The sequence below is a fragment of the Etheostoma spectabile genome, chromosome 4 (genome assembly GCF_008692095.1).
Source record: "Etheostoma spectabile isolate EspeVRDwgs_2016 chromosome 4, UIUC_Espe_1.0, whole genome shotgun sequence".
Lineage (NCBI taxonomy): Eukaryota > Metazoa > Chordata > Actinopteri > Perciformes > Percidae > Etheostoma > Etheostoma spectabile.
The window spans coordinates 21,074,849-21,100,764 of NC_045736.1; the positions used below are offsets into that span (position 1 = coordinate 21,074,849).

The 25,916-nt window shown below is 42.4% G+C and overlaps 2 protein-coding genes across 6 annotated transcripts in view; both read right to left on the reverse strand.

Moving 5' to 3' along the window:
• Nucleotides 1-8,805: 8,805 nt before the first annotated feature.
• On the reverse strand, nt 8,806-19,370 carry dyrk3 (dual specificity tyrosine phosphorylation regulated kinase 3). Of its 2 annotated transcripts, none has more exons than XM_032514324.1 (6): nt 18,630-19,370; nt 16,341-16,450; nt 12,256-12,461; nt 11,811-12,114; nt 11,272-11,688; nt 8,806-11,184 (listed from the first exon to the last, which is right to left on the reverse strand). In XM_032514324.1, the coding sequence occupies exons 1-6, from the start codon at nt 18,670-18,672 to the stop codon at nt 10,453-10,455; spliced, it is 1,812 nt and encodes a 603-aa protein (XP_032370215.1). In that variant the 5' UTR covers nt 18,673-19,370; the 3' UTR covers nt 8,806-10,452. The 2 variants fall into 2 exon arrangements, with proteins under 2 accessions (XP_032370215.1, XP_032370216.1); XM_032514325.1 differs by lacking the exon at nt 18,630-19,370 and adding an exon at nt 18,221-18,405.
• rassf5 (Ras association domain family member 5) overlaps nt 17,764-25,916 on the reverse strand; it is a 34,323-nt gene continuing 26,170 nt past the window's right edge. For 2 of the 4 annotated variants that reach the window (XM_032514328.1, XM_032514329.1), the window contains 3 exons: nt 24,847-25,180; nt 24,635-24,750; nt 21,995-24,414 (listed from right to left, as the gene is read on the reverse strand). In XM_032514328.1, coding sequence (XP_032370219.1) covers nt 24,271-24,414; nt 24,635-24,750; nt 24,847-25,180 — 594 coding nt within the window. In that variant the 3' untranslated portion in view covers nt 21,995-24,270. Of the gene's footprint in view, nt 17,777-21,994; nt 24,415-24,634; nt 24,751-24,846; nt 25,181-25,916 lie in introns of those variants that run through there. The other 2 variants (XM_032514327.1, XM_032514326.1) reach the window with 2 other exon arrangements.

Below are 25,916 nucleotides of genomic sequence, written 5' to 3' on the forward strand. Positions count from 1 at the left end.
ATGCAAAATACTGTACTGCCTGCCCCACATTTCCAGTGTACATTTTACTAACTAACTAGATATATAACATTAAGCCCTGAACTCTTGAACTCTGGAATTAAAGCACACAGAGGATGGACTACCCCAAGTCAATTAGGTGAGCCTCCCACTGTTTTGTTTTGTAGGTATCTGTGTGCTTGTGTCTAAGTCTTCACTCTGACCTTGACTGTGTGAACCATGCAGCCATGAGAAACACTTCACCTTTCTGATATGTTTAAACAGGTTTCGAGGCATCTGTGGGCCAACAATGGGTGTTAAAGGTCCAATGATTAGGAATTTCTCCCATGTAGTGTTGAGATTGTATATTGCAATCAACTCTCTCGCACCACGCAGTTCAAATTACGTATTACAGCTACGGTTGCCTTCACGCTTCAAAAAGCCGTTCTTTTGCTTTTTCAATATCCTTTTTCATTTTATGGATGAAGAAGAAGACTCCTGTTTTCCGCCGCAGAATGTATTAAGATAACATGTTTCCTTCATGCCCCTTAGCTTCATTAGCAGCACTTGGGAGTTTATCAACTGACAGTGAACACGCGGAAGGTAGAGCAGTATAACCTATATGTTCCTTACTTAACATACACTCACCTAAAGGATTGTTAAGATCACCTGTTCAATTTCTCATTAATGCAATTATCTAATCAACCAATCACATGGCAGTTGCTTCAATGCATTTAGGGGTGTGGTCCTGGTCAAGACAATCTCCTGAACTCCAAACTGAATGTCAGAATGGGAAAGAAAGGTGATTTAAGCAATTTTGAGCGTGGCATGGTTGTTGGTGCCAGACGGGCCGGTCCGAGTATTTCACAATCTGCTCAGTTACTGGGATTTTCACGCACAACCATTTCTAGGGTTTACAAAGAATGGTGTGAAAAGGGAAAAACATCCAGTGTGCGGCAGTCCTGTGGGCGAAAATGCCTTGTTGATGCTGGAGGTCAGAGGAGAATAGGCCAACTGATTCAAGCTGATAGAAGAGCAACTTTGACTGAAATAACCACTCGTTACAACCGAGGTATGCAGCAAAGCATTTGTGAAGCCACAACACGCACAACCTTGAGACGGATGGGCTACAACAGCAGAAGACCCCACCGGGTACCACTCATCTCCACTACAAATAGGAAAAAAGGCTACAATTTGCAAGAGCTCACCAAAATTGGACAGTTGAAGACTAGAAAAATGTTGCCTGGTCTGATAAGTCTCGATTTCTGTTGAGACATTCCAATGGTAGGGTCAGAATTTGCCGTAAACAGAATGAGAACATGGATCCATCATGCCTTGTTACCACTGTGCAGGCTGGTGGTGGTGGTGCAATGGTGTAGGGGATGTTTTCTTGGCACACTTTAGGCCCCTCAATGCCAATTGGGCATTGTTTAAATGCCACGGCCTGAGCATTGTTTCTGACCATGTCCATCCCCTCATGGCCACCATGTACCCATCCTCTGATGGCTACTTCCAGCAGGATAATGCACCATGTCACAAAGCTCGAATCCTTTCAAATTGGTTTCTTGAACATGACAATGAGTTCACTGTACTAAAATGGCCCCCACAGTCCCCAGATCTCTACCCAATAGAGCATCTTTGGGATGGGGGTGGAACGGGAGTTTCGTGCCCTGGATGTGCATCCCACAAATCTCCATCAACTGCAAAATGGTATCCTATCAATATGGGCCAAGATTTCTAAAGAATGCTTTCAGCACCTTGTTGAATTAATGCCACGTAGAATTAAGGCAGTGCTGAAGGCGAAAGGGCGTCAAACACAGTATTAGTTTGGTGTTCCTAATAATCCTATAGGTGAGTGTATTTCAAGATGACACATAACTATGGAGAGTCTACCCCAGTTCATGCAACCGCAAATGTAAAATTTCAATCAAATAGGAATACGTGAAATTGATGGTGGTAACGATACATGCCCACTATATGCAACACAATTTGCATTTTATGTGAAGCGATTGATTTGCTGCACAAAGCATGCTGACATACCTGGCGATGCAAACCAAGCTGTCTGTGCAACAAGAGGGAGTGAAAAATTATAAAATTTGAATGGCCACAAGCATCAGGCGGAGCAGGATGGATATTTATACGAATTGGTCGTGTATATTGGGTATGCATGACAACGCGAGGTGAAAATTTGGTGCTCTTGTGTGTGAACATAGCATAGAAAGTGAATAAGGGTATTTATAACATTTTTAAACTACTCCTTTAACACTGGAATACGATGGTCAACAGGGTCAAACGCACTGCAATTTAATGAAACACATGCAAATAGACAAAACACAAGCAAATTAAGAAAACATCTTCATAAATATGACAACACATGCGCAGCATTTAGCAAACACGCTGTAAATACACACAACACAACCAAACACACAAACACAATGCAAATATAGAAACGATGCAAAAAGAAAAACATACACAATGGAAGTTCTCCAGGCCTCTAGGGGGAGCGCTACGTGGAACAGCTTGATTTTCAAGTTATGTGTATTTACAGCGCGTTTGTGTATTTGGTTGTGTTGTGTGTATTCTTTTATGATTTATAATTTATACTCTTTATTAAGCCCCTATGGGGAAATTACAATTTACACTCTGTTGTTATTACACACAGGCCTGAAATACACACACATGCTCAGGTCCTATACATGTACGAATGGAGAGAAGTCAGAGTTAGTGGGCTGCCAGTGCTGGACAAGCACCCTGAGCGGCTGAGGGGAGTTTGGTGCCTTGCCCAAGAGCACCTTGGCAGTACCCAGGAGGTAAACTGTCATCTCTCCAGTTACCAGTCCACTACCGTACTTTGGTCTGAACTCAGACTTAAACCAGTGACCCTCCAGTTCCCAACCCAACTCCCTACGGACTGAGCTATTGCCATGCCCGCTTGCAGCGCGTTTGCTAAATGCTGCACATTGTTGTCAAATTAATGAAAAGGTTTTCTTAATTTGCTTATGTTTTGTCTATTTGCATGCTTTTTATTTAGTTGCAGTGCGTTTGCCCCTGTTGGCCACCGTACTGGAGGCCTGTAGTATCAACAGACCCCAAACAAAAGGCCATTGTGTGTCTGGGTTTGTGCTGTTATTTTTTTAGCACTTCCAAAGTGTTTCTGTCTGTTTCTGAATAATTCTGTAATGTTTTACAAAACAGACAGTTTTCCTTTCAACAGCGTACTTCAGGTCTTAATATAGCCACCAGTGAAAGATAAACATAATGCCGTGCAGAAAGATTGAATTATTGATGCCCAGCTGATGGACTGTGCTCAAACATTTCCTCCGTCCCCCTCAGAGTATATGTGGGGGTGTGAGTACCAGACAGAAAGACAGATGGGCGAATAAAGGAAAAGACCATGCAACATTTGATTTGTCTGCCAATGGAAGTCCTCCTTTTTCTCCTTTTCTCTCTTTTCCTCAGCAAGTCAACGCATTTCCTGTCAGTAGCAGACGGAAACTGCCTCTCCACACTGCCATGGAAAAAGCTCTTAGGACAACAATTCACCCAGCAGCTGCTACAAAGGAGAGGGAGGGACGGATGAGAGAAAGAGGACATCGGAGAGAATAAGGCCAAAGGGACTGACCCATTGCCCCCCCCCCCCCCACACACACACACACACACAAATAAAAATACACATATCCACTGTGTACATTACTGGTGCCTGGTTCTGTCCTGCAAACAATACCATATAAAATGTTGTTTAATGCCTTCAGGGAACATTCAATGAAGCTTTTGTCCCTTGTGACAAAGTGATGCAGTGTGTCATCGTCAAACTAGATTTACTGTAATTGGCATTACATTGAAATACCAAGTACCCACTGCTGTAAAAATACTGTCTCTTGTAAGAACGTTCAGAGTAAAGATGGCCTGACTGGAGCACACAAAATTGTTGTTGTTGACCGACAGTACCCTAAAATGGCAATTTCACAGAATTCTTTGCTCTTTCTGAATAACATCGCCATGTACATCGAATTTTGTACACTGCAGTTTCAGCAAAAGTACACAACAAGATAAAGCATATGATAGAAACTGATGAGTCTGTTTACTCACGCAGACACAGCACATGAGCTTGTCATGCGCATACACACATTCAACCTCACATCTGGAGAGAAAGTACATTTGCATGTTGTATTTGCTTTGCCTTTTTGATTTACAAATGCACTTCCCTTGGTTTACAAATCCCCCGAAAGTAGGTCAGTTAATGTGAAGTAACCTATTTCCCTCAGACCTGAAAAAGGAGAGATAAAGTAAAGGTAAATTAGCAACAAGGGCCAAGGTTCACAATAGCATACGACAGTCCTCCAAACTCCAAACATTTACCAGGTTGTCCTGTCTTCTCTGTGAAACCTGAAACTAACCATGAATATACCATTTACCAAGCAACAGAAAGGTTGTGACAACAGCGTTCAGACTGTCCCAAGTCTCTTGGAACCATGTGCAGCATTGCAGTGGCAAAGCTACTGTCACATCACAGTGATGTTTAAAGTGGACAGCCTCACCCTGCCCTTCAGAACATATTGTAATTTTGGCAGATAGAAAGTGGACCTGTGTGTGCGTGTGTTGTGTTGTGTGTGTGTGTGTGTGTGTGTGTGTAAGCGGAAGAATAACATGTATGTATGATTACTTATTACTACCACATCAAAAGTGTAAAAAAAGAACTTTATGACCGGTGTGTGTGTGTGTGTATACATGTGTGCTTGCGTGCGCATGTGTGTGTGGAAGAGAGCGAAAGGATAACATGTACACAATAGAGAAAAAAACGTGTTTAAGGACAGTAGTTGGGCACTGCTAGGTGAATTAGCCACGTATGATTCCAGTGGTATTATTAGATTTATAGTTGTTTCTTTATATGGTTCAGAAAATATCACAATTGTCAAATGGCTGGGTGTTTTTGTATGCTATAATAGGACATTGATACAGTATGTGCAGAAATAGAGTTATAATAATTATAATAATAATTATAATATAATATAATATAGTAATTATAATGCAATCAATCACAGCAATACATTTTACGATGAATATAGGCTATTGATCTATGTTTTCCTTTTATACAGTGGAAGAAGAGCAGAGTGTGGAAAATAACCTTCACAGAGATTTTGAGTAGGTGGGTTTTACAGATATTGCTAAATGATAGCTTTGATGTGCCCTTGGAGCTTCTTCCCAGAATCTTGCTATGCAGAGGTGCTACGTTGAGGCTATGGGAGACCTAGAAAGATACAACCCTGAAAACACATGCAAACTTATGCACAGATAAACACATGCACATATAGAGAAACAGACAGACAGTCAGATTCATCTCTGTAGACAGCGGATGATTCATTTTCTATTCCAGGCCCAACTGTGGCCCAGCCGGGTCATGTAAACAAGACAAGGAAACTGAAAACCTAAATATGGGGGCTTGCACAGGCAGGCTGTGAATATGGTTGCTGTAGGAACAGACAGGCAGATGAGGTTCCAACCAGTAAAGGTCCCAACAAAATGCCTTTTGCAAAGAAAATTCTGGAGCATGCACAAATGCACAGCTCTTCTACCCTGCAGTTTGTGGGGAATGTAGATTGGTGGGTTGGGTGGGCAAATGTTCCTGGAGCACAACCCCACCTCTCACAACGATCTGCATCTGTTCGGCCTGCGTAGACATGTGCTCAGCTCTGCATTTCTGTGTGTGAGACTAGTGTGCGCTCAGCTGTGAGTGTGTCATATGTGTGTAAATGAGTAAGGAATAGTAGGATGGAGTCTGCTTTTGTGCATGTGGGGACATGTGTTGTCTCACTTTCTGTGTGTGTTGGTGAAACGGAGGGGGGGGGGGGGGAATTCTCCTGCTGCTTCCATTGCCCGGTTTGTACCTCAGCTGTCCCAGTGGACCGAAGCCAGACGACACACACATAGCTCTGGATTGTGTCTGCACTCTGTGACCCAGGACTGTGTGTGTTTATTGAGCGTGTGTCTGTATTTTATTGTCCGTTCCAATATTAAGCAAAAAAGGCTTGCATAAATGGAGAGGTGAAGCACAGAGGACCCTGCATTGGAGCACTGTGAAATGGTGAGTCACTGTTCTGGTTGAAGCTTAGGTCCAGACAACACAAGTTCCTCTGATGGAACTTGGCAGAGCTCGGTGACATCAAACAAACCACGTTAAGAATACTCTACAACAGACAAATATGTGAACAAACAAAACATTATATAAGCAATGCCAGAAAAATCATCCTTTTCCAGGAACTCTGTTGCATCCCTAATTACAGGTAGAGTTTGTCTGCTGTAGGGAGAACAAAGAAAAGTACAAAGTTCAAGTTTGCACATTTCTGACACTTTACAGCCTTTATAGTAGAAATAAAATATACATTAACATATTTAACGCAATGTGTGTATCAATCATGCAGTTTTATGCTCTCAAAATGCATATTATAGTTTTTTTGTTTGTTTTTGGTTACATCGCCCAGAAAACTGTTAGAGGCTCTTAAAATGAAAAAGGTTCAATGAATTTTAAAGTTTTGTTTGATTACAATCTGTTCAATTCAAAATTTTGGCAACTTTGGTTCTAGTTATGCTTCCAATTAAAAAATACCAAAACTCACAGCCAGTAATTCAGGCAAACCAGTGAAAACATTAAATTAAAGGGTTGGTTCGCCTAAATTACCAAAGACAAGTTTTATCAGTTACCTTGCTTGGGTTGAATGCAGAAATTTCAGAGACATGATTCCCAGAAAACTTGATGGATAAAACCAAAACTATTTGCAAAACAACAGGTATATGGGGGAAATAAAAACAGAGCATTTGGCACACGATTCCACTCAAATGAAGTGTCTTTATGACTGCTGACTGCAGGAACAACACATAACTGATCACATCTATCACAGGTATCTACATAACAATATCAAATAGAAAAAGGAAATGGAGAACAAACATAAAGGAACAAGCAGGTCATGATTTCTCAACCTTCATGGTAATCAGACAGCTGTCACCACTCTGCCACACCTTGTCCACACTCACCACCAGAATCCTGCTGGGGCTCAATATGGTCTGAAGGCTTAGACTTGTTCTCGTATATAGGAGCGAGGAGAGAAGGGTGCAGCGTCGAATGTGTGTGGGGAATAGACGTCAGTGTGCCAAGGGGATGTAGGGACCTATGAGCTTTAGACCATATGGTCGGAGGTGACTGGATTGGTGTCTAATGGGATTGATCTAATCTGCTTTTACATTAATAGAAAGAGGAGGGAGAAAGACAGACAGACAGAATCATTAAGAAAACAACTTGCTGTAAATTAGCATGATTTTCAAAGAAAGTCATGCATATGAACTGAAAAGGAAAATCTCGAATTGAGACCATTAAACTCACCAAAACAGGAGAATCTCTACCACCATTGATACATTTTGATTTGTCTACTTGTTTGTTTCTTCAACCTGATCTCATAATCATTTGATTTAACACTGACTCCTGGCTGTTGATGGAAAGAGTGAGCTACGCCTAGGCTGGTGAGAACCACAAAGCATCATTCATCTTTTCAAGATCCGCTGGCATGAAACACCTGGGTTAAATTCCCCAAATACCCAAACCACCCACTCACCACGCCACCTCGCTCGCGTCTTCTTCAGCAGGCTATGCTGCTCAACTGGTTCCTCTCCCTCTTCATGTTGCGTGCATAGCAACTTCTTCTTCCCTCGGGGCACCAGCCTGCGAGTGTTAATACCCATGAATCACTAGTGTTCAGAGGAGATGATTAGTCTACCGTCATCATCACTGGATAGTCGTCATCAACCTTCTCCCACTCTTCACTTCCCAGGAGTATTTCTGGAGGTGCTCCCACAGATACACAGTAAATCTGTTCTGTGTCCCGTTAATGGGACACAGGACATTAGTATAGTCTTGCTTTGCCAGACCTTCCTCCACAGTGCTGCGGAGGAGGGTCTGGCTGGTTCACACAGAATTCCAGGATTGGCGAAACACATGCTTTGGTTTATTGGTATTTCTTTAAACCAATCATAATTGTCTTCGGCGATACTAGGCACTGGGAAAAGCTGCAGCATCGCTGCAGAATAGCCTCCGGAAGGAACTTGTTTTGGTGGAACATGAGTAAATTTAAAGGTTATTTTAGACGTGCAACAGAAAAACTCAGATTGGACAGATAGCTGTCTGGATTTACCCTGCAGAGATCTGAGGAGCAGTTAACCATAGTCCTCATGAATCCACTAGAGTTTAAAACGCAAGACAAGGGATGCCCAAGGCCACGGATATCCTGCCTAAATGAGTGGAATCCGACCAGAATTTCCGTCAGCATCGGCGCAATGCACATACATACATACATAAATGTTGAGGATACAGACTAGTGTCAGTATCACCTGCTGCCTCTAAGTTGCGTCACAGGCCACTGACTCATCAGTGATTTCTAAACCTGTAACCTAATCACAGACTGAAATTAAAACTCACTTTATAGTGATTCATTGTAACGACTGAACCAGGGGCTGTCCAGAGACGCACTTTTGTTTCATGACACAGGGACCAGGTGTCACAACACTGTAAAAACACTGTAACCACTGGTTACAAGAGCTTGAGGTTCAATGACAAATGAGGAATGCATCATCTCACTATCTCTGCAAAGCTCCCCAGAAAACAAATCAGAGCTTTCCTCAGAACTGAGAGATTTATCAGATTATGGGCAAATCTTATTTGGTGCTCTATGGACAGCACATACTAAATAGGATTTGGCCAATCTTGACATAAGAGTATGTTTGCTTCACCTGATAAATGTAATTTAGGCAGTTTTAAAACAGAAATCACCCCAGAGCAGCACATTTCAGTAAATCCTTTTTATTTTCTTTAGAAAAAGAAACTATTATAACTTCATTTGGTTACTGTACAGTTTCTCTTCTCATAGTCACTCAGTCTGATAACAGGTTGTGATTTTCATGCTAGAACACCAAACACCCTCCTACTAACGCACACCACTAGGTACAACACGACAGTATACTGCTTTCTCTTTTTACATCCTCTGATATTCTGGACTGCTTAGCAAATAGAAATCACTTCAATTAAAAAAAAAAAAAGTAGAAATTCCTGACAGATTCACTTGGGAAACGAGGCGCGAGAGAATGAACTCTTTGAGCGATGTGGTCCATACAACGTGCACCTGATGTGTGTCTGTGTGTTTTAGACAGCACCATAATTCCCTATAAATGTGTGAGTTTAAGAGGTTCCCTGGCCAACATGAGACAAGCGTAAGAGAAAACAAGAGAGAAAGATATGGTGGGGGGAGGAGAGAGAATCTAGGTCAGATCGTGGAGCATGCAGAGCCCCGTTCCCAGACACACTCGTATATGCATTCTCTTGCTCTCAGCGGACTGAACTGCATGCATGTTCTTCCATAGTTGGACAGGGAACTGTAGTGGAACACAGTTAATATAAGCTTAAGGGATGTATCAAGTTATGTCTCCCTGAGAAACACTTCTTTCTTCAGTACCATAAAAACCTGGCTTTGTCACTGGCCCGTCCTGTCAACTCTTCTACACCTGTGAAATTAAAAAAAACATATCTTGGCTCATATTAAACATATCGATTTTCATTTTATCCCATGATCCATCTCACCTTGCACAATTAGTATTAATGCACCACTGCTAACGACCACAGCAGCCAATTAGGGGGCATGGGCAGGTGACATTCCTACAAATTTAACTTTCCACCTCTCTCTCTCTCTCATATATATATATATATATATATATATATATATATATATTCAGTTTTTGTGTTCCAGCAGGCAGTATATACTTTGTGAAGTATAGTGTGACGGTGACACCTTTGTGACAGTTCGAGCTAAATTCTTTCCATAATTCTTCACTACATAATGCCAAACGCACATGATGCATGATTCTTTTTTCTATTAAAATTGTGTTGGCTGAAGAAATCTTTGCTTGCTGCTAATTCTAATGTGGTAAAAGTAATCTCTGTAGCCCTTTTCAAGTTTCACTCATATAAATACTTCCCAAGAAAGGGTGGCACCCTTTGAGTGTTAGGAAAGAGTGTGAAGTGAGGCAAGTGACAGTGCAGGTGTGCTTGAGTCTGTTTTGCACACACACACCACTCACTTGAGGTTAAAAACATTTACTCATTTACGAAGCTGTCCAGTCACATGAGGACATTTTTGTTAAGCATTTTCTAAATCAAACCTCATCAATGGCTGTATACAGAAACTCCACAGCCGCTCAAGAAAATCCTCTGTATAAAAACTTTTTTTTTAGAGTTTCTTTTATTGTCTCTCTCTCCCACTCTGTTAGCTAATATTAAAAACCAGGAACTGGGGTGTCGACACCTCTCCGTAGGAAAACAAATAAAAGAACAACCAAACAAGTTTATAAACCTAGTCTCCACTTTCTCCTATACTCTGACTCCTCCTGAGGAGTACAGAGGAAGAAGAAGTGGAAGAGAGGAGATACAGTACTCTCTCTCTAAGAGACAAGTTTAGGTAGGACAGTGCGAAGAGGTATGCCCTCCCCTGAATCTCCAATCATGTTGCTCCTCAGTTTGTTGTTGGCAGCTGTGGTGCCTAAGCCAGGCCCCCCTTTTGCCAGAATAGAAGGGAAGGAGGTGCTGTGATGCTCGGAGAGCCGTTTAACCGTGGCCCCTTGGCTCTTCTCAGTTCCTGGTAGGGGCTTAGGTAGGCGGCGATACAGCCAAGGGTGTCTGAGGGCCTGGCTAGGGGTGAGACGAGACGAGGGGTCCCAGTCCAAACACTTCTTTATGAAGTCAGTAAAGGTGGGGTCCTCGCAGCCCTTGAGCGCAGCACTCCACTCCTTGCTACCTGGGGGACCTCTCATCTTGCCGCGGCGGGAGCGAGAACCTGTCAGCACAGTGGCACCAGTGGGAAGGGTGTTGGCTCCGCAGTAGCGAGGGTGGCCCTTAGAATTGATGAAGTTCTTTGCCCTTTTGGCCTGCTCCAGGACCTTCTGCGGAGGCATGCCCAGCAGCTCCATGACACAGGCCAGCTGGTCACCCTCGTCCTCACCGGGGAACAGGGGGTAGCCAGTCAGCAGCTCAGCCAGTATGCAGCCAAAGCTCCACATATCGATAGGAAGGCCGTAACGTGAACCAAGGATCACTTCTGGAGCTCGATAGAAACGAGACTGGATGTAGGTGTACACCCGCTGGTGTTCAAAACAGCTGGAGCCAAAGTCAATCACCTGACAGAGACGAGAGAGAAAAGAATCAATGTAGGAAGCCTGTTACAGGTCTTCGCAGGCCACCCATGAATGTGCCAGGTGTCTTACCTTAATGCCGCTGCGACCCTGTTGTTTGAGCAGGATGTTCTCTGGCTTGAGGTCACAGTGGATGATTCTGTGCCTGCTCAGGGCCTCCATGCACTGCAAAATGGAGTGTGCAAACTTCCTGACCAGTGGCAGACTGAAGCCCTGGAACTTGTTGCGCTTGATAAGCTCATACAAGTTCATGCTCAGCAGCTCAAAGGTCATGCAGATGTGGTTGCGGAAGGTGAAGTTTTCAAGCATGTGCACAACATTCATTGTGCCATTACGATCCTGCTTGCGCAGGTGCTCCAGGATGCGGATCTCCTCCTGTGCCTGCCGGTGAAAACGTTTCTCGTTGCGCACCATTTTCAAAGCCAGGTGCTGCTGCAGTTTGTGGTCGTATACCTTAGCCACCTGGCCAAAGCTACCTTTACCAATGATCTGAAGAGGGCAAGAGTGACGTAGATAAAGAGTTAGCTATACAACAGTAAGATACAAGATTGTTAGTTGTTTTTCAGGAACTCAACTGTGATTGTGACAGCCTACACTTCACATTGTCTGACCTTGAGGAACTCGTAGCGGTAAGCCAGGTGATCATGGGCGACATGAATGTATCCACCCTGCTCATCATCGTAGCCACAGTTATTGTTGCCTCCAGCAACGGCAGGCCTCTTCTTGGCACTGGCTCCCACGAAGTAGATGTCTGGGTAGGAGTGGATCTCCGTCTGCTCTAGGCTGGTCAGTTGGGATCGGTACAGTCTCAGAGCTTGGTCAGGAGTGAGAGGGCCACACAGCTTCCCACTGTTCCCTCCATTCCCAACTCCATGAGGGCCAGAGGATTCACTGGAGCCCTTACTGGATTCGGTACTGTGGCAAACAAGCATGACAGAAAGGTGGCGTTAGCAGTGGTATTCCTTCAACTTGGAAATGTGTTTTTGGCCAAATAACATGCTTTGAAATATGTTTTGAAGTTATTTTGTATTTTTTATATGTGTGCATCTTTCTCACCTGTCCACACTGTGCTCCTTGGAGAGGCTGGAGACCAGGGCAGGTTTACTGGGCGTCTGACCTGCGGTCCCACTGTTCTGAGTGGTTGCCGTGGTTATGGCGTTTATCTTTCGGTTGTTGGTGGAGTCTTCATACAGGTACTTGACCTTCAGATGGCCAGCTCGCACAGTTACCTGATCCCTCATTGCAGCCTTGTTACTGACAACCTATTAGAAGGAAAATAGAGAGACAGGCAGTCAGATAATGGACAAAAAGAAAGCTATTGAAACATCTATTTGGTAAACACAGCTTTTTCAGTCTATGAACCGTGTACACATTGTACTTCATTGTTTGGAAAACATGTAGTTTATTGCGTTGTATGAATGTATTCAATAGAGTAAAAAGAGGACCTCACTGTTTTGTGTCCATCTACTGACTAGTGACACATTGTGCCCAACAAGGGCTAATTGTAGCCTGCAAGACCTCAACAAAGGCAAATGAGCATGGCCATGCACAAAATATATCTTTGTTGCCTGAATCATGTTAATATTGCCGATGTAATAATATATATATATATATATATATATATATATATATATATATTAACATAAAAAGAGTTAATGAGTCTTTCAGGCTCATTTTGCAAGCAAAGAAGAGTGACGAGTATAACGTGCCAGTTAGCAGATCTTCGTTTAGGTTTTGTTTGATACAGGCATTAATTTTAGCAGCCGACTTCAGAGTCTCCAGCAGTGAGCCATTAGCAGAAATCAGCAGTTGAACCAGCACAACTGGGTTTAGATCCAGTCTGGCAGGAAATTCAAAAGAGTAACAGGCCCACCCCCACCCATAACTCATGCAAAACGACCCACATGCCCGTCTATTTGTTTGTTTGCTAGCGGTTACCAATTATATATTATTATCAAGGTATATGGCTCAGCAATGCAATAATCTTTTAATTTGTAAAGTCCCTCTTTTTAACTTCTTGAAAGGATTTGAATATTTTGATTGGTGGTCAATATGACTGCAAGGTGAACAAAAAAGCAATTAAGTTCCAATTGAGCGACAGGGATGACATTGTCATCTAGACTAAACCACTGTACATTTTTTGAATCTCATTTTGAACATATTTGCCTTTGACGGTTAGAAGAGTTTCAGGAAAGCTATAGTTCTCGCTTGCCAGTAAAACAACTTTGTTTAAGGCAACCCCAGGAATGCATTCCTACTCGCTCTATGTCTCTCCCTCTCTTACCAGCGGAAAGAACCTTCCACAAGATTATGGAGCTCGAGGGAAATGACAGTCATTAAAGTTAGATTACACTCTTATACTGTAGAAGCAGTGTGGCTGATAATGACAAACTCATCGTGGCCTTCCTATATACAGACACAGGAGAGCCATATTTACTGGGTCTGTCTAGCTGGCTTTCTTTCACATGAAACCCTTCTTATTTTAAAGGCAGTGAGAGATGGAAGACTTTGGACCCAATGTTTTCTTTCTCCCATTAGATTGCTATGCCGCCCTGCAGAGCTTCTGGCTTCAGCTTGTACACACAGCTGAGCAGGTCTATGGCTGAAACCATGTCAGCTGATAAAGACAACACAACAAGGACAAGCACATTCAAAGTAGCCTAGGCATTGACGTGTTCCACTAAAAGAGGAGTCAGCTCGGAGTGTGTTTGGGTTGTATGTTTAAGTCCTAAAATATATGTGGAATGCAGGATGGGTTTCTATACGTGTAACCATATAGTCTTAACTTATTAAAAAACAGCCCTGCTGCTGACCTAGGGTCCCATGCAGCTGTTGTAACAAAGCTGCACTACAAACACAGTGAATGGCATTGATTGAGACCCTTCACCCAGACACAATTGCTGGCCTCGAAAATCAAAGCTTTCTACATGTGAAGCATCATCAACTGCGATGGATTATTGATTGACAGGACAGGGGGTGCGATTAGAAAAAACAACATTAAAAAAAAAAACTTGATTGATGGAAATCAAAGCCACTGTGTGACTGTGAATCTTCTTCACCACCATGAAATATGAGTGTGGAGAGTCCTCTGTGAGCAAATCTGCATGGTGCAACAGATGGAGAAGGGCTAATCTCTTTGCTGTTAGAGAAACGCCTAAGTATGCTTTTCTCCTTCTCTTAAGCACACATTCACCGAGCTGTACAACTTAAAACATCAGCAAATCATGGTGACAAGTTGGGTTAGAAACATAAAAAAACTGATGTCTTATTGATGTTGTATTTTGACCCAGAGCTAAGTGCTACTACAATTCATTCCCATTAGTTTTTCATTTTCAAAAGAAAAAAGAAGAACAGGGATTACATCAGTTCATAACTTTAATAGAGCACAAGGCCAATCTGAGCACTGTAAAACACATTGAACTGGAACAAGCCACTGCCACATTCAACAGAGGATATTACCTCTGTGAGCGTGACAGAAAATACAAAAGGATGAAGTACAAGGCTAGAGTAGAAAACTAGGCCTAACCTCTGTGCACGCAACACTGATAGGCGGAGTACACAAGATAGAAGAGGGGCAGGAGGGGGTGAGAATGTTGATTGGGGATTTTGTTTGTGGGTCAAATTTTCAAGCCCAATAAATCTGTACAATATATCAAATCAGCCCTTTTTTCTGTGCTAGTTTAGAGCATCATTGACCGTATGTGTATTTCCTGCCAATGGGGCTTTTCAGAGACGCAAACCAGGGTCGAAAATGAACTTTTTGGTGCATCTGTCAATGGCTGGTAAACTGTAAAAATGTTTTAGCCAAAATATGTTTTAAAACGGCCATAAAACTGCATAAGATCCAATCATGCTAAAAACACTCCAGCTCATTGTATTGCTGTCATTAAAAAAGGCCAATCTCTCTCCAGCCCCATATCTTTGGCACACCACTTCAAATCTTCTTTTAACCATACTTGCACCGTGCTCTTCATTTATTCTTTTAATGCTAGGATAATCTACTCCGAGAATGTGCCGTCACATACTGGCAGACTCAATGCAGTTGACACAAAATTATTCTCTGTGGTACCCGGCCAGTACCACTAGTGTTTGAGTCAGGTGCTTGATAAAGTAAGAACAACTCGCTATGGTGGATAGCAAGGCTCAATCAATTATTAATAATCCTACGTTGCATGCTACCACCAGTTTGCAGAGCTGAAGAAAAACGATGTGGTCAATCAACTTATGTGTTGTAGTAAAGTAGGCCTATTTCAGCAACCCGCCAAAGGTTACTGACCTCAATGCTAGTACAGTACTTCATTTGATACTTTTTTCTACTTCTTTCAATACCCATCATGTGAATGGAAGCATCTTGGCACGCTGAACTGCCAACTCTGTCAAATACGCCATGCTCTATCGTCCCCACGCCACAGACTGTATAGGCTGTAGCTGCTGTGCTAGTGGGCTAATCGCACACCTTAGTAAATCAAAGAACACTTGCAGCAATTGGGTGCAAGCAAAACCATACAAATTAGTACTTTTTGTGTAGATAAGGGTACCAAAAGGATCAAATGCAGGTACTGTTTCACTGGAGATGTTTTGATACTACTTGGTACTTGGGTTATGTCTTTCGATACCTTTAAAGATATTGAGTACCAATATGCAGTCCTAATCCCCATTATAATGCATGACTACACTGCCTGTTTGAGATTAGTTCTTCCGTCAAATGTCCAAGCAGATGCAGCCATGTATCAAGCAAATGAAGACAATACAGTATCTCAAAAATACTGTGCTTTGGTAAATTTGCATCTTGTGAACTGTGAAGTGCATCTCTGCATTTACTTTGGCAGCAGACACAAAATGGCTACTTCACTTCAACTGATTTAACTTGGTCATGCAACACACTTGTATCCTCTCAGGCAGTCAATCAATAGTACTAAATTATCATGTTATAATCATTGAAGGGTATACGATCTTGACTGCATTACACCGGTTGGAGATAAGAGATAAACCGGCAAATCAGGAGGGGTATAAATGCATTGGTTTGGAACATGGATGAGTGGGGGAAATCTCTCTTAGGAACACGACGTCTAGAGACAGAGTGTGCTCCACAACAGGAAATAGGGCTTTGTGATTGTGTGTGTGTTTGTGTATATACTTACTGTGTGTTTGGGCATAGGGGGCAGCCCAGACGGACTGTTTGTATCCGCTTCGTCTTTAAGGATGTGGTCTGTCCTCATGTACGAGTCATAAAGACCATCACCATGGCGTGCTGAATGAATAGAGTGGAACAAATAAATCAGAGTGATAATGTGGAATCCTCAAATCTGCAAGACAGACACACTCCGGGATAATGGCGGAGGATGACGTTCAGAGGTAACGTCTACAGAATGCAAATCTAATCCCCACAGAGGCAGACAATCCTTTGTTTGTTCAAACCAGGCCAAGTCCAATTGATTATTTCATCAATCAACCTATCAGATCCAATGACTAAAACAAATGATTTAGTATGGCCCAACATATCCTGACTGAGAGCTAACTTCAGCAGGACAGCCGCACAACACTGGTCTCTGTAGATCAGTGGGGATGCACATTGTCTGCCAAACATACCCACGTTTATTGTTAAAAGGCCATTAGCAGATACATCCATTGTATGTATTGTGTTCAATACATTGTATCCAAGGCCAGAGCTCCAACCTGACCAGCTTAGATAGGGCTTAGGGTCCCAGATCGCTAGCGCTGCAAGTGGTATTATTGGCCTAATGGGGGTAACAGATGCCTCTGTGACGACAGCATCTTTCCGTCTGCCCGTCTGTCCATTCAGATCCAGTCAGTAGTGCGCACACCAGGTGTGCTCAGAAATAGAGCCCACATGGAAGGATGTGGGTGCTGTGTGTGCGCTCACCTCTGTGGCATCAAGCCAAACAACTAACGTGAGATGACACAGCCAAAGTAGATGTATGAGGGGTGCATTTGGGACTGTAGGAGGAAGCCAGTTACTCAAATGACAAACCTCCATCGGCCGGCTGTTCATCTCAACAGTCCACAAGTTGTCACTGCAATAGAAGTATTATTCTCCGCTGGCCTGAAAGAAATGCTGAGCAGCCTGTTAGCAGGAGCCCTTTAGAAAGCTATTGTGTTCGCTAAGTGGCAAAAGTCCAAAACGGTGGCAGGTTTGGTGTTCTCTCTGACTAGCCCTTGAGAGTGTCGTAACCAAGTGCAGGTGCGTCAGAGCCCATGTCCCTTGCGTTAGCTTGTCAACAGACAAGCTTCAGGACAGATTAGACCTGCTGCCTGGATACAGATGCATTAGACCTGCGCAATATTAAGCAAGCCCAGGCCTAATTAGCGCTCTGCAAACTCCTAATTATGCAGTGGGGGCTTAGCACTTTCTGTAAACTTAAGCATCTGCCTTTGTTGTCTCTATTTGAAAAATCAAATAGAGCCCAAACTTTTATTTAACCAAACATTCAACCTACTATGTCTAGCTTTAAAAAAATAAATAATTCCTCCGCACACCAAAGAAGAGAGAACAAGGTTCATGCGACCCAACACACATAAGAAAAAACATGGTGGGGTAAAAATACATCTTTTTGTCCTCCTCATCCTAATAATTTCTAGTATACCAATTCAAAAATGGCTACTGCCCCAAGACACAAAGGGAAAACAAAGATAGGGTCAGTGCCCATATACTTATAAAACAATAGTCTTGCCCAATAGATGTGCATTGCTGGGATAGAGACTAATATCGGGCGCGATTTCCCTTTCATCTCGCTATCCCCGCACTGGGGCTTAGGTTGTCATTGGTCTAAAGAAAAACCAGACAGAGCGTTGTCCCCTATCCCAGAAAAGATAGGTGGTGTAGCCAAACACATCTCCACATCACTGTGGCAATAGTTCAGGCAATGTGATATTTTTTAAAACAATAACGACGGCAGTCAGGACACAAATTATAAAACAGTCCGCTACAGTTTAAAAAAAAAAAAGTAGCAGACATAAATATCAAGGCTTTTCAAACGTTGATAAGACAATAAATGCTTACGAAGGAGACGTAAAAGCAACGCAGAGCTTCCTGGTTTGTCATCCAAAACATGCACAGACAGAAGTCTCGTGATCGATATGGAATTACTTGCAAAGCAAAAGAAAACATGTTTACAACCCGCGACTTGTGAAATGCCCACGACAGCTAGCTACATATGTCCGTTCTCTACAGAACGACACAACGTGGCATTTAAAGCCCTGGAGCCATGGGGGAAACATGTCATCAAAGCCATTTCAGGCACATGTATTTCTGTAACGTTAAATGCCAAAAAGAAACTAACGCCACGCTGGCAGCTTTGTGTGTTTTACTTAAATCCGCATTCAACACAAACAATAGGTCAAATGACAACATTTGGGAAACAAATGTAAGTTACTGACAAAGACTGCAACACGTTGATTGTTGTGGTTACCTGTTGCTATTGGGCCCTCTGGTTTTCTGCTTATTATCATCATGATTGCAATTATTATGTGATGCCAGCATCCGAAGTGACGAAAACAAATTCCGAATAAAAAAAGTGGAAAACAAAGATTCAAACTAGAGTGACGTAGCAAACTTAACTAACAGCATTAATGTTAATGACTTTGCCGTGGATCAGTAACGTGAAAAAAAGAAGAAAAAAAAAAACCTGAGCAGGCGGTGGGGGTCGTTTCCCTTGCTTGCTAGCCTGCTAGCTCGCACAGCCACACAAACACTCGCCCGCCCGACAGCCGCTCCCTCCGTTAAAAATAGTTTGAGTCCAAATGTTACAGCTCGGTGGTCTGACCCGTGTGCCCCTCGCCTTTCTCTGTCGGTACAGTGAGTCGATCCAGAGCACCATTCCCGTGCTTATTCCCGGTTAGCTGACTTTGTAGTTAGCAAGCTGCAATGCTACCACTCGGCGAACCCCCACGATATTGTCCTCCTTTGGGACAGCTTGGGGCCGCTTCGCTAGTCTTCAGGGACGGCTAGCCAAAATAGGCTAGCTCGCTAGGGGTAGCCCCATGTTAACTGCAGAAATAACCGGAGCACCGCCTTCGCAGAAAACCTTCACCTGTACTCGGTGCAATAAAAGCGGCACTGTATAATCCGTCTTCTCTGCGGTAGGAGAATCGTATTCGACGCAGCTGTGTGTGTTGTTGCTAAGGGCGTCTTCAGTGAGCCCGGAGTCAGCAGGCAAACAGAGGGAGGGCGCGGGGCGGTGCTTAGCGAGCACCGAGACAGCGGAGACAGCGAGCAGAAGGGCAGTAGGGCAGTAGGCCCCGCAGCGTCCACCTGGAGCTCTGCATAGGAGCCGATGGGAGTGTGCTCAAGCAAGACACTAAAATGTGCATAGCCAGCAGTGTAAAAAGTTTAGGTGAACACCCGTTTTTTTTGGCAATTGAGTCATTCATGTCAAGTCATTGTAGGGTCAAAAATGATCATTTGTATGTTGAGCAAGCGTTTAAAAAATGTTTATTTGCTATTTGTTAATAATAAGTCCTCTACAAATGGGTAGCCTACAGTAGCACATGTACAAATCAAAATGTGTCCTGCAGAATTATTTTACAAATTTTTGAGACGTAAGGGGAAAAGTAGAGTTGAAACAATTACTCTAAGCTATTTATCAATAAGTATATCAACAGGAAAATAAATCGTTTTTGAGCGATAATGCCAAAAAAAAAATCACTGGTTCTGACTTGTTGGAAGTAGTTGGTGGTTTCCTCAGTTGTCTTTGAAGTGTCAGTCAGGCGATACAGGCAATTGTCAGACATCAACTTTGCCTTTTCCTTTGGCATCTTTTACTTTTTTTCACTTTTTATAGACAAAACAACATAGTAGTGTACAAAAACATTGATAATAAAACTAACCAAGGGCTAAGAAGACCTTTCACAGGCAAACACAGTGCTGTTGGTCATTTACTTTGCATAACATGTCAGGAAAGTTGAACTGTGGAATGAAATTGGAGAGGGTATGGAGAACTATACAGGGCTAGATATAATTAGAGGTAGGGCAGAGGACAGACGAAGTGAGACCGGGCAGGCATGAGAAGGGGAGCAGGCTAAATTCAGACAGTGATACATGCTGGGCAGAGGGTGATGCTAATCTTAGCTCTTTCTCAGAGGTGAGAAGATGGGTCTGTCTATATTTGCTGCCATAAATAAGCATACTGACACAGTTTTAGGTGGCCCTCTGGGCAGCAGCCAGCCCTTAACGCCTGCTTGGCTGTGCAGATTATTCTTAGCTGGTGGTGTATAGAGAAAGTAGAGTGACAATGGCTATAAATTGATCTGCTTATTGCACTTTCCTCTCAACAGTGTACAAGGTGTAAGTGTGTGAATGAAGAGACACTTTTTTCACAGCCAGTGAATTTACAACCACAGCAAGAGGTGGGACCAGGTGCAAAGCTACCTATATGTCCTTGTGGGGGTTGTGGGTCCTGGCTGTATTTGGTAGCCTGTGACAGACACCAACACCTGTAGGTTTATTGGTCCGACACCTCATTTTTATTGCCCTTTGAAAACAGAGCAGGGAAGGTATTGTGTGGTGAGTGTCGCTGCAAAACCTAAATGTTTTATCATGTTAAGTATATCAGAACATATAAAATAAAATTACACGTGCATCTGTGCAAATACACACACACATACAGCCTACATCTTGCATGTTAAAATGGTACTTGCAGTTTAGATGAGATACTGCCACTTGCTGGTGATTTGAAAGCAATACAAGCTGGCGCACCCTCAACACTTTCTACTTGGGGCATGTCTAGACAACTCATTCTGCTCAAGTCATTGAACAAATAAACGGTGCATGTAGTCTCTCTCTTAAGAGTAAAAAAATAGACCTAACCTGCAGGCACTAAAATTCTGAATTTGCTGTCTCAATAAGACAATGACGTGCACATAATGGCAGCATCATAGCAAACACTCTGTTGGGTGTGTCAGAGAGGAGGATGCTGTCCAAACTACATGCCATCTTGGACAATGTCTCACACCCACTCCATGGCTGGCTGCTCAATCACAGGAGCCCTTTCAGTGATAGATTCATTTTCCCAAAATGCACCACAGAGCGCCACAGGAAGTCATTCCTGCCTGTGGCCATCAAACTTTATAACTCCTCCCTCTAAGTGTCTGACACACAGACACTTAGAGAGGTTGAAACTGGAAAATATTATCTGTTTTGTGCAATAACACTGGCTTGTAATGTGTGCAATACTCAACTGCTATTACTATTATTATTATTACTTTTCACCATTGCAACACCTTAATTATGTTATTTATGTAAATACTGTATCATAATATACCTTTAACTATGTAAATATCCACACTCCTTATATTTCTGTATTTTTTTTATTTCTATTTCTACTCTCTGTGCAACTGTAACACAGAGTTTCCCTTCGGGGATCAATAAAGTATTTCTGATTCTGATGATTATTGACTCCATCGCAACAATTCTCAGTACATTTGTTGGTTGGAATCAGTGTCAAGCTCAAGGACATGTTTGCTGGACAGACCAACATGAACAAGTGAAACTAGAGTAGGTTCTTTTTTTGTAACCCTATCCTGTAACTAAGATAAATGCCTTATCAATCAAGGTAAGTGAGAAGATTCTCTTTAGGATTTCTGTTCAGTCTGTGATGGTGCTTCATTGTTCATGGCTTTCAAATATTGTATGTGGTGTGATAAAGGTCTACATAATGTGCTTTTAGGGTTGAAGACCCATATACAGAGAACCATGTGAGCCTTATTACAGCTTGAACATAGAGACAAACTTAAAATGCAGAAGAGTAATGTGAAACCATGTCAAGAAGATAGAATATTTCAATAAAGGAATTTCCTTTTTATTTCATTGTGATATTCTGTACAGTTCTACTGCTATATTTATACACACTTTTCCAAGTTCAACAAAATAAATTGCAAAAAAAAGCATTAAGTCTCAACATCCTTGACATTATTTCATGTGGAGGAGGTGGACCATGAAATAAATAACACGCACCACACTCACCACACACACACGCACCCACACAGAGGGGTTTTGTTGGAAAGACAAATGTGTTAAGGGTAGGGGGAAGAAAGAAAAATGACACCACCCAAGAAACACAGATTTTTCACACATGCAAAAGCACCCACACATACACTCAGGCACCTGTGTGCTGAAACACACCTTACATTGATCCACAGGGGCACATGCAACAAAAGGCACTGCCAGCAGGAACAGCTTGGGCTTTGGGTGATGGCGTTAAAAAAGAACAGGTTTGGGTTTACTGAGCAACATGTGCTTATGGACGACGAGCTTCATCTATCTCAGGGTGTGCGGGAAATGTTTACAGTAAATGCTTTGGTTAAATGCATTCATTTTATGATACATGCATGCCAGATATCTTTTCCAAAACAACCTAATTTGCAGTTGTAATCTGTTATATTACATGTGCACTTAATGAATGTTTTAATAGTTGATAAGTGAGGCCCAATGAGGGAGCGATGATGACACATACACTCCTACAATTTTAAAACACAATTCACATTGTGAGCACAAACACACACACACACACGCACGCACCACACACTCTCTCTCTCTCTCTCTCTCTCTCTCTCTCTCTCTCTCTCTTACCAGTAGGAATGATACCAAAATAATATCAATATTCATTGCAATAACAACAAAGTTTAACCTTGAAACTTTTTTTCCAGTGTCTACATAATACATATGCATTGCAACCACGTCATTGGTACATCATAGCCATTATCAATAATTTTATATATTTTTTGGGGTGGAAGATGGGGAGTTGAAAAGAGAAAGACAAGAAAAGAGAAGCAGAAATGCATGCCAGCCCCAGACTTGTGGGCTATTCAGTGACCTGCATCCAAATGTGCAAAAACAGAATCTGGTTTAATTCTTTACATACACCACCTTTAATTAGATAAACTTCCTGATGTCTCTCATCCATTTAAAATCTTCTGTCTCTCTAAGCTTTGGTGTAAAAAAAAACTCACATTCAAATGCAACCCATATATTAACAGTGTAAAATCACTTTTACAATAAAGTGTTAAATCTGTAAAAGTATGTGGATTGCCTTGCTCAGCAGGTCAAGCAAGGTTGGATCAGGATTTAGGGAGGGAAAATTACATCACAGTTATCTGAGAAGAGTTTAGGTTTTGTGTAGGGAGTGGCTCGGTAACTGGGAAGCTCCTGACAGCAGCTTTTCACATGGCATTAAACTAGGAAAATAAAATGACAGCAACAAATAAAAAATGCTGAGATTTTGGACAAAGTGGGCTAAAAATGGGGTGTTATAAAGTGGAATTCGGTTCCTTTTCCTCCTTTGCTCAATGCATGGTCCCTGAGAAAAAAACAGAGAATGGTGAGATCCTTTCTCTGATAATTTCCTTATTTTTTCCTTTCTTCTTGTTTTAGTATCCAAAGCAAATCAGCCCTGAACCTAAACTCTCTCACAAATCCACATGTCTTATATTCCAGCATAAAAATAATACATCTGGTCATAACCTTATACATCAATTCCAAGAAAAATAAAATAAAAAGAACACTGTGTATGATTGTCCTTCCATCAAAAAGTAATCATGCCTTCTGTGTGACTTCTAACTCTATGTGCAGGGGGATGAGCTGAGAAAGACTCATGCATAAGTAACACTTGCAGTAGCAGCAGTAGCAGCAGAAGCAGAAGAAGAGGGTTTCTTTAAAAACACTAATGATTCATATCAGTCCCAAATGAGATCTCAAGTCGGAGTTTCAGATCTTGTGTTGCTCTGATCTTTCTGTGTGTGTCCTTGGCAATGAAAACACTGCTTATCCAACCAGCTATCAGGCAACACACCCCTGTAGCCTTTCATGTCACTTTCAACCCCTGACTTTCTCCTCAGGGAGTGGATGTGTGGATGGTGGGGGGGGGGCTTATATGCGTCCTGAGAAAGGGTATGCATCTATGCGTGAATGTTCTGTATGTTTGGGTGTATGTGCAGAGGGTGGAGATGAGTTCAGCTCTGACTCCAGTCTCTGATTAGACCACGGGTCTTGAGGGGTCAGCGTTTAGAGGGTCCGTCTGTCCCTGGGTTGAGGTTGTAAGGTAACAGGTGAAGGGGTCAGGGGTCATGTTGTTGTAGGGCCTGTTGTAGTTTCTGCCGGTACACAGTGTATTTTTGCTTTACTGCCCGTACGCGCTCCGCTTCCTCTTTTCCCAGGATTACCAGAAAGTTTTGTAGCTCAGGGACAGAGAATGCATGCCACTGTCAGAGAGAGAAACAGATTAAAATACCACTGCAGAAAGTTAGTTTTTGCTACTAGCCATCTATGAATGTCTATCATCAAAGGAATATTGCCTCAGCAGCCTGTATAATTCCCGTTTCATATCAAATAAAGCATGTCAAAATTGTGAGAAAAAAAAAAAGAATTGTGATACCACACAGTGTGTGTGTGTGTGGTGTGTGTGTGTGTGTGTTTTCTTACCTCCACCTCTCCAGTCTCATTTTCCTTAAGGACAAAGCTGAGCTGCTCTGGGTCAGGCCCTGCTGTTAACCTCAGAATAAGAGGACGCTCACACAGAGGAAGCTTCTGGAACAGATCTGAAGCGGAAAAAAGCACAAAGATAACATAATTATTGCTGTCTATTACACACATTTTCAGCAAATTAGCAAAGTAACCAGGTGTCTTTTCCTCACCCTGTCCATCACGGTGTGTCTGTCTGTACAATGCAAACTTGCGGGGATTGTCCAACACCATGAACTTCTTCAGCAAACCTTGGATGACCTCTCTGGTGGTGGTTAGAGAGCTAATGTGGATCTGCTTCACACAGTCGCACGGTAAGTAGAAGGATGTTCTCTTTTCGCTCTGCCCAAAGTCCGTCCCTTCCTGGCATTCTGACGGTGATTGAGTGCAGCCAGCCGTCTGCCTGGACAATCCCTCTGAGTCCGCCGCCTCCACAGCGGGGACTGTGACTGGTCGACTGAGTCTCAGGTGGACCTTAATGAAGCCTGTGTAGGATCCGTCTGAAGCCTAGAACACACAGAGAGAAACAGGGAGACAGTTAGAGAGTGAAGGCAAATTTCAGTGTGGGTATGCACACTCTAGCTGGGAAGAAGTACTGTATGTAGTTCTTTACAGTTTAACATTTTGTCAAATATAACAGTTATTTGCTTTCTTGCTGAGAGTTAGATGAGAAGGTTAATAACCAGTATTATGCCCGTATGGTAAATATAAAGCTATTGCCAGCAACCAGTTAGTTAAGCTTAGCATAGCATAAAGACTGAAAACAGGGTAAAAAAAACCTAGCCTGGCTTTGTCTAAAAGTAAGAAAATAAATCAGATACAATGTGTTTTAATTAGTGAGCTTTAAACACACTGGTATGGGAGGATTTTTTTATACCTTCAGACAGAGCTTGACTAGCTGTTTCCAGTTTTTATGCTAAGCTAACCTGCGTGAGACATGAGAGTGATGTCGATCCTCTCATCTAACACTCGGCAAGAAAGAGTATAAGCATATTTCTTAAAATGTCAAACTATTCCTTTAAAGTCAACATGGAAACCACCCGTCACCTTGCCGATTTCCAAGTTAATATATATGACATATATACATATATATATCAATAAAAAACAAAATTTTAGTTTCTTAGAATGTGTATCAGTTCTTTTTTTGTGTGATGAAAATATGAATCTTTAATTGTGACTTTGCTGGACATCATTTAGTGAGGGGGGTTAATCAATACCACACTGTTCTTATCTGTTTTACACT

Coding starts and splice junctions, on each gene's coding strand:
- dyrk3 (XM_032514324.1), bottom strand. CDS start 18,672: ATGATGATAATAAGCAGAAAACCAGAGGGCCCAATAGCAACAG. Junction 12,462..16,340: donor CCCCTATGCCCAAACACACA/GTAAGTATATAC, acceptor TCCTTCTAATAG/GTTGTCAGTAACAAGGCTGC. Junction 11,185..11,271: donor AGGGTCGCAGCGGCATTAAG/GTAAGACACCTG, acceptor CGTCTCTGTCAG/GTGATTGACTTTGGCTCCAG.